At 34.1% G+C, this 15820-nt stretch overlaps 2 protein-coding genes across 3 annotated transcripts; both read right to left on the bottom strand.

The window, feature by feature from the left end:
• Nucleotides 1–2595: 2595 nt before the first annotated feature.
• LOC139867044 (F-box/LRR-repeat protein At4g14103-like) lies at nt 2596–4761 on the bottom strand. 2 transcript variants are annotated; one of them, XM_071855364.1, is made up of 3 exons: nt 3783–4761; nt 3122–3301; nt 2596–2993 (listed from the first exon to the last, which is right to left on the bottom strand). In XM_071855364.1, exons 1-3 carry the CDS (start codon nt 4743–4745, stop codon nt 2685–2687), a joined length of 1452 nt encoding a protein of 483 aa, XP_071711465.1. In that variant the 5' UTR covers nt 4746–4761; the 3' UTR covers nt 2596–2684. The 2 variants fall into 2 exon arrangements, with proteins under 2 accessions (XP_071711465.1, XP_071711473.1); XM_071855372.1 differs by having other exon boundaries at nt 3861–4761.
• A 3024-nt stretch (nt 4762–7785) lies between these two features.
• Nucleotides 7786–9962, bottom strand: LOC139867036 (B3 domain-containing protein REM9-like). Its single transcript, XM_071855355.1, has 5 exons — nt 9912–9962; nt 9009–9111; nt 8553–8895; nt 8309–8427; nt 7786–8228 (listed from the first exon to the last, which is right to left on the bottom strand). The coding sequence occupies exons 2-5, from the start codon at nt 9069–9071 to the stop codon at nt 7965–7967; spliced, it is 789 nt and encodes a 262-aa protein (XP_071711456.1). The 5' UTR covers nt 9072–9111; nt 9912–9962; the 3' UTR covers nt 7786–7964.
• Between the last annotated feature and the right edge of the window lie 5858 nt (nt 9963–15820).

Raw genomic sequence — 15820 nt, 5'->3', positions numbered from 1 at the left:
TCTACAACTCCCACTAGTCGTCCAACTCCCACTTACCTGATACTTCTGTCAGTTCCCAAACTCACTCCGAGTTCCCGATACTCTCAACAATATCTTGAAAGCTTCAAGTTCCAGGACTTACAAGATTATCCACTCCATCAATCACCTAAGAACTCCTAATTGGTAACCCCGAAGGAAAAAGCTCGTTTGTTGAACCAAACATCACCCAAAACAGTGAGCACTGGTCGAACGCGTTCTATCCGACACCCTTCGTCAACTAATCTCTCCTTAGTAAGAGAAGCTCTAACCCACCTGCATATTCCACACACTTTGGAATATCCAACCAAAACCTTTGGTCGTCCCGTTTCAAAACCACAAGCATAAAAAACTTCTCCGATAACTCCCACTGTCGATAATAACCCGGATGTAATCCCCTCGTTATCCAAACCCCAAACCTGAGAGAGATCACCCTCGTGAGCTTCTGTAACAAGCCAACATTCCAAAATATCCAGCTCGTATCGCCCGAAGTTTTCGAGACTAAACTATCTCGCACTCGCGTCATCAAAACCCGAAAAAAGTTCACCCTGAAAACTGCCCAGATTCGAAAAATCGTATCTCAGAATCCAACGGTCCGATCATGACCAAATTTAAACCACCAGTAGAACCGAATGTTTTGCAATACCAGTAACAATTTCAGATCGATCCAATGGTAGACGAATTTACAATGAATTTTCTACTTCTGCTAAACTCCAAGGGTTTTCATGACGGCTGTCAACTTCGAAAACACATAACTACAAATCTAACAGTCCCATCACTTTCAAAATTTTACAGCCTCTAGATCTACTTGTCAACCACCTACACCCCAATTTTCAGGTCGATCCAACAGTAGACGAACCGGAAATGATTTTTCTACTACAGCTGCGCAATTAAACCCTTACCTGAGTTGCTGCAACTTCGAAAAAACAAATCTCCCAATTGAACGGTCCGATCTCTACGAAATTTTGAACACGATTAGATCTATGAGTCGACAACCGCCAATTAAAGTATCATGACGATCCAACGGTTAACGAACCCGCTATGAATTTTCTTCTGCAGCAATTTCTGAACATCCAAATTTTGAAAAAAAATCTCTCCCGCAACTTAACTTATCGATCCGATCACCAACTCCGTTACCACCGCGAGCCACCATAATAATCTATTAGTAATCATATACAATTATAATAGATTATATCACGAGTACATAGACCATACCCGCGAGTTCTTCGTGATCAACTAAGTCTCTTGATCTCGATCCATGTTGCACAAACCCCAGATCTATCGTTTATTCATGCTTTCAACTCGCCATCGCTCCCACTCGAAACCATGAGCTCTTGATACCACTTGTAAGAATTATTGGACCCAAACAAGACGTATGATTTAATCTAATCATACACCCACGAACGACAAACGAATTAGCTAAAGCAATAAACGATAAATAAACGACACATGGATTTAACGTGGTTATATCACAACTCCAAACACGGAGAAGGGTTTACTCCACGGGCACAAACCAGAGAAATTTTCTTATTATTTTCGTGCACACAATTACAATGAGGCTAGGGGTCTATTTATAGTTAAGCATTAAAGCTAGCTACTTGTTGAATAAGCTAACTTGTCCTTCAAGCCAAAGGCAATCCATAAATAAAATACTTGCTCCCTAAGTAAAACTTGGCTTCCAAGCTAACTTAATCTCCAAGCTAATTTGATTTCTTTCCTTTTGTTTAAAGTTTCCATATCTCAACAAATACTAGTAACGGCGTATATCTACCGAACGCCACCAAACGAATGTCAGGCATGTCCTCCAATACCTCCAACGACATCATCACCCGGTCTATTCTGCTCATTTTTGTCTCCCGTTTAAGCACCCACGTATATTTTCTATGCCCAAAGGTAAATCAATAAAAATTATTACATTCTTATCTAACAATGCTTTTATGTTTAATTGTTTTTGTGAACTTTTTGATTTTCAGGTACCAGTAGATCAATCATGTGTAGCATTAGAAATGAACGATAGCATCGCTGGTTCTTTGGTGTCTACAAATTTTACATGTGCATATCAATCGTTATACTCAAGGTTGCAAAACTCGCTATTCGAGAATTAATCGGTTAGGACTTTGGAAGGATTAATCGGTAATTCGGGGATTAATCGGATTGTACTTTATGCATTTAAATATTAAATTTCAAAAATTATGTGTAAATATAGATGAAAATCATAAACATAAACATAAACTTTAACATAAACATAATTCATGTTAAAATGCTGATCAATTTTGTCTTTGACCGACTTTGATTACCGAATTCAATTTTGACTCAACAATTGACGTTGACCGATTAATTAAACGAATTTTGAAAAATCGGAACGGATTGCTCTTAAAAATGATTAATCGGGGATTAATCGGCGAGTAATCGGGTTTTTTACAACACTTGTTATACTTGTATCGTTCTATATCTGTACTACTTTCACAACCAATGATTTGCAAACCTAATAATAACAATGTGACATTTGACCTTTAGCAAAGTGAAAATTAAGTCAACAAATGAACTTCTAATCTAAATATGAGTTAAAACTATGCCATATTTTCCATCTCATACAAATTAAGAAACATAAAGGATTGAATAATCTGAGTCTTGCAAAGGATCAATCAACAACCACCAGAATATGATAATTACCGTAAACTGAAACAAGTAACGAATTCAATCCTAAACAAATGGGAACCACGAGCGAAGTTTTCTAACTGCATGTTCATCAACTTCAACCGCAAATTATCATCACCTTGATAAGAATTTATTGTCATCACTTCCAAATTGTTCGCGTGTTTCAGAAGATAACTTATAACGACAAACTCTTCCTCTTGTATAGCTTTACGATTACGTATAACTACTTCCTTCACATTCAACCGCAAACAAGCTGGTGCTTCATGTCGCGGATTCTGACTCATGTAATAAGGGTCCGTAAGTGGGAAAAGTAGAAACCCCTATCGATAAGCAAATGTCCCCAAAAAATAAGATAAACAGTTTCTACATATCAAAGTCAATATATAACTAGTTTTTCCCCTATCATTATTGATGGTATAAAGAAATCTGTAGGTACACGTAAACTTACATCAGCAAAGGTAATATGCTCGAGATTAGGCATATGGTTTAAGAGAGCCAGAAAATTATTCCAGTCACCATTAGAGTAGATACGAATCACAAGTTTGACCAAGTTTGGAAACAAGTGCATGTTGTTATACCTATGAATATTATACTCGGGCCTGTTATAAACTAAAATCGTTCCAAGTGCCTCCATAAACCATATTCTGTTAATGCTTAACAATAGCATTTTCTGATGTAACAAAAATGGTTGCTTAACAACAGCATCATGGTTAAGTGTTTTATAATGTATCAAACTTCAAAATAACATGATATTATATGTAGGTAATTTTAACAGTTGGTTAGGGTCGTGTCAAACAGATGGATTAGAATCCTCTAAAGTTATTTATAACTTGATATGTCAAGTTATGCAGTTTGTGAGTAACGAGATTTAGGGGCCTAATTATTATGATTTTTAATTATTTTATTTTATAACTGTTTCTTATCACTCACATTCTAAGCAACATGATCCATCAAGTAATTTTGTAGCTTAAGGTTTTTTGATACATTTTTATGCTTTCAAAGTTGGATAAAAAAACACTTAACCATAGTTTAGATGCACAATTTATGTAGCCATACTATTTTATGCAACATAAACAATTTGGAAATTAGAATAATCAGCTTAAAGATACCGTTACAGCTGACGGACTCAATGTTAATTGTTTGACAGATGAGAGACCGGTAACAAGGTGAGCAACATTTCGAAGTACATTACTAGAAATTGCAATGCGGGCTTCAACAAGAGACGGCGAATTCTTCAAAGAGTAGTACGACGACTTATCATCCAAAATCTGAAGGAATTCTAGTTTAGGAGCATCAATCATAACTTCATCATCCGAATGACTCATCGTAGAAATATATATCAATGTCTTCAAACATGGCGAAACGATGTTAAACAATTGTGCATCACAATCTCTTCTTATTCTCCTAAAAACCAATTCTTCTAAAACAGGACAACTAGAAACAAGATTTGAAAACGACTTACCGTTCAAATGAACAACGCAGTGTAAATTAAGTTTTTTTAAACAGGGAAAATCTAAAGCTTCAGGAATATCTAACACGAAACCCCAACGTAAACTTAAACTAACGAGCGAGTTACAAGTCTTAATCCAATCCCAGCAAGATCTAACTCTAAACAAATTCCAACGAGAACTAATTCTACCGTCTAAATCAATAATCATAAAATTAACATCAAGTTCTTCAATTCTACGTTGTACAATATCTCGAAACAAATCGTAAATACGATTATACTCACAGTTATCAGTAAAATGAAGATAGAGCTTTTGAATTGGCAAATCACCGCGAAGAGTTAGGGTTTGATTAACGGAATTAAAAAACTTGTTAACTTGTTGAATTGGCCAAAAAAGGTTAGTAGAGAAATGGAGATTTGGGAGAAATGGAAAGAGATTGTTCCACCTGTTTGATAAAATGCGTGTTCGAGCGGCGTCAGCATCAGGAAGTCGAGATTGAATTTGTGTAAGTAATGCGTCGGGTAATTTGCTAAACAGATCTTCGTTTATGATTTCATTGGTTATGTTATTTGATGAAAGTTTGGGTCTTTTGATCATAGCCAATTCACCTGATTGCAACATCATGAATCGGATTTTTGAAGGTACTGTTAGGGTTTTGAGTGAAAATTGGGAATTTGAGGGGTTTTATTTAGCCATTTTGACCAATTTTTGACCGTGAAGTGAAATGGAGTGTAAGTGTTGCTTTTTGGAGATAAAATGGTTTTCTCCCAATGTCATGGAGAAGGTAATTTGAGTGGGTGAAAATGTTTTAAGGCTGCTCACAATGGCTATGTCGTCGGAGCTTTTTGGGGGCGTCGTTGGAAGATTCCATTGCCATCGAGCTTCCTTGGTGCTTCTTTTCAAGGCCCGTCGTTCATCATGGTTTATAGTATAACATATTCAAGGATGGAGTATTTGCATTATTTTGTTGTACATTACTCATTAAAAGTGATACATTGTATTAATTAATTAATTTAGGTTTGGTAAAAAGGTATGTCATTGATACTAGGGAGTGTGATGAGTTAAGTCTTAAAAAGAAGTTGTTGAGGTGGTGCTGATGTGGCGGAAGTGTCTATCTTTGACAGGTGTCATGGTTGTAAGCAGTCTAAGTAATCTAGTAAGATATGATCGGATGTTTGGTGAAAAATGATAAATTAATAATATAAATATATCTGTGTTAGATTGTAATTGATTGATACATAATGAAACGCCGATTCTTCCTCCATTAACTGACTAACGCCTGCAAATCGTCAAAGGTGATGTTGCGTTAGCGTCGTCAACCGGTGTCACCATCGAACACCTCACCGCCACCGGAGTTGGTTACGTTGTGTTGCGTATACCTTAGAAGATGGATTCGGGGAGGTTTTGTTCTCCTTCTGCAACATAGTTAAAGATTATTAATCAATTCTTTTTAAGGAAATGTAACGTCATTGGATTCCGTCTAGAGATGGAAATGGATTGGGTAAGCCTATATACATATTCATATCAATTTAATTTTTAAAATCCATATCCATCTAAATATAATTCATCCATCTATATCCATATCCATATCCATATCCATATCCGTTGAATGAAATAAGTAACGAATATCTGTTGGATGTTAACTTTATCTAAAAATATTCCTATAATGAAATGAAATCAACAAAGTATTTTTAACAAAAAAAACATGTAAGATATGCAAAATATACGGATTTAATACTATTTACATAGTTGTATCTCCAATATCTATATTTTCGATTACATTTACTCCGTAATAGTTTATCGTGTACATATATAAGTATATGTAAATGTAAATGTAAACGCATATATTCAAGTAAATATGTATATATTTATATGTATATATGTATTTCGGGTGGTAAATAAATATATTCATGGATGAGAAATTATTATTCATATCCGATCCACTACTTTTTTACATTATCCATACCCAGATCTATTTATCATCCATTTAGATCATCTAAATTCATTTAAATGGATCGAATCGAATGAATATCCGATATATCGGATATCCATTGTGATCCATAATCTCGCCTGATTACCAACATGGATATCTGACTTGTATATTCATGCAATTTCAAGACCAAATAAGCATGCATATCTACTCCTTTTCTCAACATAAAATTTATGTTTCTTCTTTTGCTCAAAGTGACCAATTGATTTTCCATCAATTTTCAATATGTCTGTTTCTTTACCCAAAATAATGTTGATTCTTATCGATATATCTCAATTAACCAACGTGACTAATTCTTTGTATATATGATTGTAATTCATATTGAAATTACTATGGCAATAAACTTATGTGAACCATCTTATCCATATATTGTTAACGATATCGAGTTGTCGGGCTTAATTCGGTCTAAACAACAAATCAAGCTAACAACGAGACGAGCTTGAGTTTTTAGACATGAATCACGAACTTTCTGAAATGAGTCACGAGCTATTAACCTTTGACGTAAATAAAATTTTCAATATAGTTCTTTAATAAGTAATAAGTGTTTTGATATAATTTAAAGATAATACTACATAAAATTTAGGTTCTTAATGATTAAGAGATAATTTCAACTGAATGATTCAACAGTGAATATTGAATCATTCAGCACTATCTGTCAGTCAGTAAAAAAACAAATGCGTTGAATGTTGAATGATTCAGCATTCAGCGCTGAAATATTCAATTAAGAGGTAAACAAACGCACCTTAAGACTGAAAACGATCCGAGATTAAGCTTCTAGAAATCTAAAGGAGCCGAACTCGAACACTATCAATCTCGGGCTCAACTGTGCTCATTTTCACGTCTATTAAAAACTATTTTTCCAAATATTTATTAAAACACAAGAACTTATTTTCTAAAAAAGTTTTAAGTTAAGATACAAATTTCAAGAAAAATAAAAACTTCATTCCCACCATTTGAATGTGGTGCTATGACCCAGGTCAAGAGTTCAAGTCCTGGAGTATACATTATGTAAATATTTGTGTTAAAATTGTGTTGAACATTTAAAAAAGACACTATTTGATAAATGTTATTATTTTTGCAGGAAAACGCTCGAAGAAAATAAATGATAACATTCATTATGAGTAATGTTTTAATTAGAGTCTTTTTTAAGGATTTAGAAATTAGGATTTAGAAATTAGGATTTAGGGTTTAGAAATTAGGGTTTAGATTGAATTTTTAAAACGAACGGCTTAGAGTTTAGAGTTTTGGGAAGGGTAAGGAACCGGTATCATCTTCTATCAATAAGATAGAAGATAATTACGATGGGAACAAAAACAACAACAAAAAGAAATCAAATGGAAGGAAAGGAAGTTTGATGACAAAAAGTTCGGTTCCAACAAGAAGGATGAAAGTTTGGTTTCAACAAAATTCTTTGTAATCTTTATACTTATTAGTGAGAGCAAGAAGTAGATAGATAGGGCTCCTTCCCCATCTGTCCCCAAGTCGAAATCCAACATAGATCAAGAAATATCCATTAGGTAGCTATATTACAAGCTTATGCTTTTACAATTTAATCTGTACTAAGATCTTTCTTTCTTCATTTTTTTTCTTATGTCTGCAAATTTCATTTACCAAGTAAAAACTCTCTTAATATGTACTTTTAAATTCCTGCAAGCCAACATCGAATAGTCGTCCAATAAACTCAAATCGATCTCATATAGTCACGAGCTCATCTGGTTATATAACTTGAACTCAAAATTCCACAAACACTTCAAGTCATCACCAAATACATCATGACCATAATTAGACCAACAAAGTACACAAGTTTACCCAAAAACAAACGTATTTATCATCTAATCTTATTTCTAATTGTATCAACCCTGCTTATTAGCCCGGACAATGGTGACTTTCAACACTTTTTCCACCTCATTAATCAGCTCAAAAGTACACACATCACCCACACCCAGATGCTCCTCATGACAAAATTTCTTCCAGTTTTTACCAGACAGTCTACCAAAACTATCGTACTCACTGCATTGAATCAGACCCCAGTTTTTACCATCAGGTGTTTGAAGCATGCAGTCTCCACTTTTGTTTTCACCAGTCAAACATCTTCTACAAAACGCGTTAGGTAGATACTGTAAAAAAACGGCTGTCAGATGGTAACAAAAGACTAATAAAAAAATAATAATCGTGATCCGGAATTGAGAATCATTACCAATCCATTAGACTTTAAGTTCGAAGCACTTAGTATGACTGAATAAAAACGGTTGTCTGATTTAAACGCTTTGCTTTTTGACCTACTTTTCAGTGCTAACTCTGTGTTCACTGCTTCACCTATATATGTTAAAAAGAATTAAAGAACTAAAAGGGTTGGTTCTTCTTTAGTGTGCTGCTAGAAGCCTATAAGCATATATGTTATCAGAATTATAGTATTAAATATGTGTTAGTAAGAATCTTGCCTTTTGTTTCTTGAACATTGGAATTTGTCTGCAGCACGGGTTGATCGATTTCTTTTTCTAAGTGGGAGTTAACGAATGGAACGTAAGTTATCTCACAACTGTTTTGGTCAAATATTCGAATATGAAAATTGGAACTTCCCTGATGTTCAAAGAGTAAAAAATGTCCAGTCTTTATACCGTAATGCTCAGCAAATTCTGGCCAACCTTTTTGTAGCAAAAGATGGCCATAAGTCGAGTTCGTCCAACCGATAGGCCACTTCTTGTTATCTGAAACCATTAGTATAATGTTTTCGTTCGACTGAATCTGCTTCAGATGTTCTCTATTGAACTCAATGGGAATTCTCTGATTATAAATAAATACAATTTTATTTATTATGAAAGTAATAAAAAATGAATAAATAAAATCGATAATTTGATGATGGTGAATAAGGCGAGTAAACAATAAAGGGAGCTCACGAGGCTGTTTTGGGTGAGGTTGTCGTAAGCAACGAATACGTAGAAGTTAAGTAGCTTCGGCATTGTAAATTTGGTTTCGAGCCTTGGACTAAACTTTTAATTACTACAAAAATGATAGAAAAGGATTAACAACAGATTACAAATTGGGTTAGTATGTATGGAACCTATATAAAAGAAAAGTAAATGAATTATTGGCTGTTTATACAGAAATCAATAATAATTTCGCACTATGGACTTATAGTGTAAAATGCAGAGCAGAAGTTCATTGTAAACAGTAATCACCAATAGCAGTATAAAATGATAAATTAGCCATTGTAAGATATCACTTCATTAAGATGAATTTCAGTTTTTAAATGGTCATATCTTGTAAGTTTCATAATTTAACTTTCAAATTTAAATACAGTATTAAATAAATTAAAGACACTATTTCCTTTTCATTCATAACAATTTAACATAATCTGTTGAGTTAAAAATCAATTTGAGAGATCACAATTACAAATTAGAAACAGGCTGCTAGAAACAGATATTTATCTATCAAATGCTCAACAGCTAAAAGCAGCATTCAACAAATATGTTTTGAAACCCTAAAGTAGATCAAGCACAAATTGAAGACAACTACGGTAACAATTTACTCGAAAAAGAAGTAGCATTTACTTAATTCATAAGTAAAATAATTCCACCAGAGTAACTAGCTAAACATTCTACATAATGATCAAACATTGATTTTATGAATTATGAGTAAGTAAGATAATATATATTCTAAAAGTAAAAATCTGTATAGAGAAATTTAACGACAAATGAAGCATGATTTATGGCTGGAAACACAAGCAATACATCATTAATCTTCTATCTAATTAAGCAAATGAAGTAGTAGAAGAAGATGAGAGGAAGAAAAAATCTCACCGATGTTATGTAAGAAGTAAATCTTCAGAAAAAAATACCCCCAAAAATGAGTGTAAATTGTGAAATACTCGGGATATGTATAAGAAATAGAGTATATGAAGTTTGGGGAAAAAGCAAATGGGGATGTGGCAGTGGTACTACTGAGCTGGCAAATAAGGATGTGGGGACCAATGTATAAGTATTGTATTTAGGGTGTGTTTCCAAGATTTTTTATAAATGAAATGAAATGAAATAAAGGGAATGATGGGCAGGGATTTCAAATCCTTTCAATTTGAAAGGAATAGATGAAGAGTAAAATATCCATCCATTCTCTTACTTTTCTTTCCGGTCAAAACTTGAAAATGCATTTGTGATTTTGATTTTCTTCCAAATTAATTCATTTCTCTCCAAATAACAGCTCTGGAACAGAGCCTTAGGGATGGTAAGGCAACCGATATGAATCAGGTGAAGCTATATCGTATACAGTATTGATTGTATTTAGGGATCAATTTGCACGTTTACACAGAAGATGCAAACTACTTGAACCGCCGAAACGACCATACTCTCACAAAATCGCCAACCAAACAGCAAAGGAAATCCTAAATCTACCAAAAATTATAGAATATAGATGACGGCTACCAACACAAACCACATTCTAAACATATCACCCGAAACTTCAACCAAATCCTCAAATCCAAGACCACAACCGTAGAAACAAATCATAATATAGATAGATAACTCCCACTGTCGATAATAACCCGGATGTAATCCCCTCGTTATCCAAACCCCAAACCTGAGAGAGATCACCCTCGTGAGCTTCTGTAACAAGCCAACATTCCAAAATATCCAGCTCGTATCGCCCGAAGTTTTCGAGACTAAACTATCTCGCACTCGCGTCATCAAAACCCGAAAAAAGTTCACCCTGAAAACTGCCCAGATTCGAAAAATCGTATCTCAAAATCCAACGGTCCGATCATGACCAAATTTAAACCACCAGTAGAACCGAATATTTTGCAATACCAGTAAAAATTTCAGATCGATCCAACGGTAGAAGAATTTACAATGAATTTTCTACTTCTGCAGCGCAATCACAAAACCCCAAGGGTTTTCATGACGACTGTCAACTTTGAAAACACGTAACTACAAATCTAACAGTCCCATCGCTTTCAAAATTTTATAGCCTCTAGATCTACTTGTCAACCACCTACATCCCAATTTTCAGGTCGATCCAACAGTAGACGAACCGACAATGATTTTTCTACTACAGCTGCGCAATTAAACCCTTACCTGAGTTGCCGCAACTTCAAAAAAACAAATCTCCCAATTGAACGGTCCGATCTCTACGACATTTTGAACACAATTAGATCTATGAGTCGACAACCCCCAATTAAAATATCATGGCGATCCAACAGTTAACGAACCCGTTATGAATTTTCTTCTGCAGCAATTTCTGAACATCCGAATTTTGAAAAAAAATCTCTCCCGCAACTTAACTTATCGATCCGATCACCAACTCCGTTACCACCGCGAGCCACCATAATAATCTGTTAGTAATCATATACAATTATAATAGATTATATCACGAGTACATAGACCATACCCGCGAGTTCTTCGCGATCAACTAAGTCTCTAGATCTCGATCCATGTTGCACAAACCCCAAATCTATCGTTTATTCATGCTTTCAACTCGCCATCGCTTTCACTCGAAACCATGAGCTCTTGATACCACTTGTAAGAATTATTGGACCCAAACAAGACGTATGATTTAATCTAATTATACACCCATGAACGACAAACGAATTAGCTAAAGCAATAAACGATAAATAAATGACACATGGATTTAACGTGGTTATATCCCAACTCCAAACACGGAGAAGGGTTTACTCCACGGGCGCAAATCAGAGAAATTTTCTTATTATTTTCGTGCACACAATTACAATGAGGCTAGGGGTCTATTTATAGTGAAGCATTAAAGCTAGCTACTTGTTGAACAAGCTAACTTGTCCTTCAAGTCAAAGGCAATCCATAAATAAAATACTTGCTCCCTAAGTAAAAAGATACATATATACACTATAACTTGAAAGCGTAACAAAGTATTAATTGTATGATACTGTGCATAAAACTTATTGGTTTAAATATCTATTTGAATATATATATATATATATATATATATATGATAAGTTGGAATTGTAATTGTATGAATAACTTGCGATATGTATTTAAATCGTGTTTATGAATATTAACTTGGTTATTAAACGTTTTGATTTAAAACAATATTATTAAATATACTTTGATAGATAACGAGACGATGATTTATAGAAGTAAATGACCAAAACACTCGAATGTATAAGTTATATTTCGAGTGATATAGTTTATGGATAGTTAAGTCTATATTTTGACAAATGTACGAGTCACGAAAGGTAAAGTGCCAGTTTTCTCAGTGTACGAAAGGACGTTCGAAAAACCAAAAATCGGGACATAAGTCGAGTGACGACGTACGACTTATCGGAACAAAAATTACAAGTCAACTAGACAAGAGAATATAATATATTATATAATTAATTAATTTAAATTATATATATTATATATATTATATTTAATTATGTCGACAAGCAAAACAACAAAAAAGTTGTGAGCTGGATTTTTGGGCCATGCGATCGCATGGGAAATAGGCATAAAACCCATGCGATCGCATGGGGTCAGATTTCAGGAAAGGTATATAAATTGAATTCGTTTTTGCTCGATTACACACACACATATCCTCACATCCCTCTGCTCTCTTTATATATTATTATTATTATTATTATTATTATTATTATTATTATTATTATTATTATTATTATTATTATTATATTATTATTATTATTATTATTATTATTATTATTATTATTATTATTATTATTATTATTATTATTATACATAAAATACTACGACGAGGTCATGAGCGTGTCACTTCAAAACAAGCTTTTCGAACGGGATAGAGCTAAGAAAATTATGGGTTATAGCTATGGAGGTTATGGGTAATATTCGTGGGTATTGTTTGCAAGTCAAACCTAATGTTTATCATCTCTGTTGAGTCTACGTACTTTCCTGCAATATTGAATCACAATATTGATACGTGAGCATTAATATCTTATCTTTTATATATTAATAGTATATACATGTCTAGTGCTCGAGTATATATGTTTATGCATGCTTGTATGCTAAATTTCGTCGTTAGATAGTTATGATGAATCACGAATTAAATACATATATTACTGATAAAAGATATATGATATGCATGTTTTTGGAAAGCTGGCGAAAAATCAATAACTTTTCATTTAGAAATCGCGTAATTTCGATGAACGAATTAAAAGATATGGTCAACTGAATTATGATTGACGTTAATTGGAATTGCTTTTGAATCTACAATTAATATTTAAACAACTTATTTGTAAGATTGATAAATTGGATTTTTGAATATTATCAGCCGAGTAAATGAATCTTTATATAAGGGACATCTCGTTTTGTTAAACTATTGTCAAAATTGACTTTTTGAAACGACTTTGGATAATTTTTGTATGTCGATCTCGAGCATTCGGATTGTGATACACTATGACCTGAACTAGCTTGATAGACATTTATTGACCAACATATGTTCTCTAGGTTGAGATCTACGGTTATTTGGTAATCCGAGTTTCGGTCACATTTTGGTGAACGACTTTATATGCTGCTAAGGTGAGTTTCATTTGCTCCCTTTTTAAATGCTTTTGCATTATATATTTTTGGGCTGAGAATATATGCACTTTATTTTAAACACAATGGATACAAGTACATACTAAATTCTACACTGAGTTTGAACCGAAAATTCCCTAGCTTTGGTAACTAGTAACTGCCAGTTATAAGAACTGGTGGGCGCGAGTAGTTGTATATGGATCCATGGGGCTTGACATCCCCGTCTGTTCCAGGTATAGAAACCCTAGCCTGAACTACAAAACAGACGTATGCTATTTGAGTTTAGTACACGTTGGTTTGCGTGTATTGTACATGTTGGTTGCATGTATGTTAAAACAGGGGTACTTATTATAACGTTAAAGCTTAGTTACCAGGGTGCTCAATCTTGTAGAATATTTTGATAAATGTTTCTGGATGAAACAACTGAAATCTTGTGATCCACCTTTATGTACAGATTATGCAAAACATTAAAACTATGAACTCACCAACCTGTGTGTTGACACTTGTTAGCATGTTTATTCTCAGGTTCCCTAGAAGTCTTTCGCTGTTTGCTTATATGTTAGACAAGCTATGTGCATGGAGTCTTTCATGGCATATTTTTCAAGGAAACGTTGCATTCACCAAATCATCACCATGTATCTTATTTTGACTGCATTGTCAACGGAAGTACTATTGTAAACTATTATATTACGGTGATTGTCTATATGTAGAAATCATCAGATGTCGAAAACCTTTTATTTAAATATTCATTTATGGTGTACATTTTCAAAAGAATGCAATATTTACAAAATGTATCATATAGAGGTCAAATACCTCGCAATGAAATCGATGAATGACGTGTTCGTCCATATGAATTTGGAGCGATCGTCACAGTTGGTATCAGAGCGTTGGTCCTAGCGAACCAGGTCTTGCATGAGTGTGTCTAACTGATAGTTGTTAAGATGCATTAGTAAGTCTGGACTTCGACCGTGTCTGCATGTTAAAAGTTTTGCTTATCATTTCTTGTCGGAAATTACATGCTTATCATTCTTAAGTCTAGACACGTTTTCCTGCATTTATTGCATAAATAGTATATAGACAAAAATTCATATCTTAGCGTATCTGTTACTGTAAACTTTTTCTGACACCTTCCGAAAATTTCTCCGTGATTTATGGAATTTGGTATTATATATACATATGTAAATTATGTATTGAAGAATACCAAACTAAATTCTATAATCTAATTCATATCAAAAATCATCTCCCTAATTATACAAGATGGATCCCGTATCTAGTTCAAATTCCTTAAACTCCGACAGCTATTCCGATATGGATATTCACCTGAATTCCGAAGACAGTGTAACCGGAATGGATCAACCAATCAGCCATCACCTATTCTGGATGAATAGGGGATGGGTTCGTAGCCTGCTTAGTCATTGGAGACAAGAAGAAAGTGATCCCTTCCATCCACCACATTGCCCTCTTGGCGAAGAACCTGAAGCACTTACCGGCGAACCTATTCGAGATACCATTTTCTCTCTCATTTCCAGAATGTCTCGTCACGATTATATATTATCTCAAATTCTAGATCTTATTCGTCCACTGGTCCGAACCGACAATCACCCCGGTGTAATAGAAGAAGTCAACGAGCTTCGTGCTCGGGTAGTGGCTTTGGAGAATGTGGTGCAAAGGTTACAAGCACCAGCAGCAGCACCGGCAGCAACAGTACCACCATCAGCAACACCAACAGTACCATCACCACCACCAACAACAACATCCGCATCCCACACCTCAATATCACAATATGTACCTCGAACATCAACGTCATACGCACCATAGATACCAAGGAATACCAACAACAATAAACGATGAAGTATTAATTCATAACTTCATCGAAGAAATATTTTGCAGATAATATGTAGTTTCTAAAAGTTTTAGAAATTGTATATTCTAGTCCTAGTCGAAAACCAGATGAGATTAATATTATGTTAACTCATTAAATCCATGATTACATCTAAAGAAAATATATATGTAGGTATATTTTCATAAAGATTGTAATTAAGAAAATTCTTTTGTACAAACTGTTAATGGTGAGAATATTTTAACGGGGTAGGTAGTACCCGAGAGATATATAAATTCACAATTAATATGTTACATTCTTCGATTCTGATTCAACGAATCATCAACTATACTCACTACTTTCACAAAAATATATATTCTTTTATAAAAATCAAAGC

Source organism: Rutidosis leptorrhynchoides, chromosome 1 (genome assembly GCF_046630445.1).
Source record: "Rutidosis leptorrhynchoides isolate AG116_Rl617_1_P2 chromosome 1, CSIRO_AGI_Rlap_v1, whole genome shotgun sequence".
Lineage (NCBI taxonomy): Eukaryota > Viridiplantae > Streptophyta > Magnoliopsida > Asterales > Asteraceae > Rutidosis > Rutidosis leptorrhynchoides.
The sequence above is the reverse complement of the archived record's forward strand: the minus strand, read 5'-3'. Positions and strand labels throughout refer to the sequence as shown.

Bases quoted from the DNA above. Each gene is read 5' to 3' on its own strand.
- LOC139867036 (XM_071855355.1), bottom strand. From the start codon at position 9,071: ATGCCGAAGCTACTTAACTTCTACGTATTCGTTGCTTACGACAACCTC. The intron at 8,428-8,552 runs GCAAGATTCTTA...TAACATATATAG, and splicing joins CAATGTTCAAGAAACAAAAG to GTGAAGCAGTGAACACAGAG. The intron at 8,229-8,308 runs GTAATGATTCTC...GTTTTTTTACAG, and splicing joins ACTTAAAGTCTAATGGATTG to TATCTACCTAACGCGTTTTG.
- LOC139867044 (XM_071855364.1), bottom strand. From the start codon at position 4,745: ATGATGTTGCAATCAGGTGAATTGGCTATGATCAAAAGACCCAAACTT. The intron at 3,302-3,782 runs GTATCTTTAAGC...TGGTTTATGGAG, and splicing joins TGAGTCCGTCAGCTGTAACG to GCACTTGGAACGATTTTAGT. The intron at 2,994-3,121 runs GTAAGTTTACGT...GCTTATCGATAG, and splicing joins AGCATATTACCTTTGCTGAT to GGGTTTCTACTTTTCCCACT.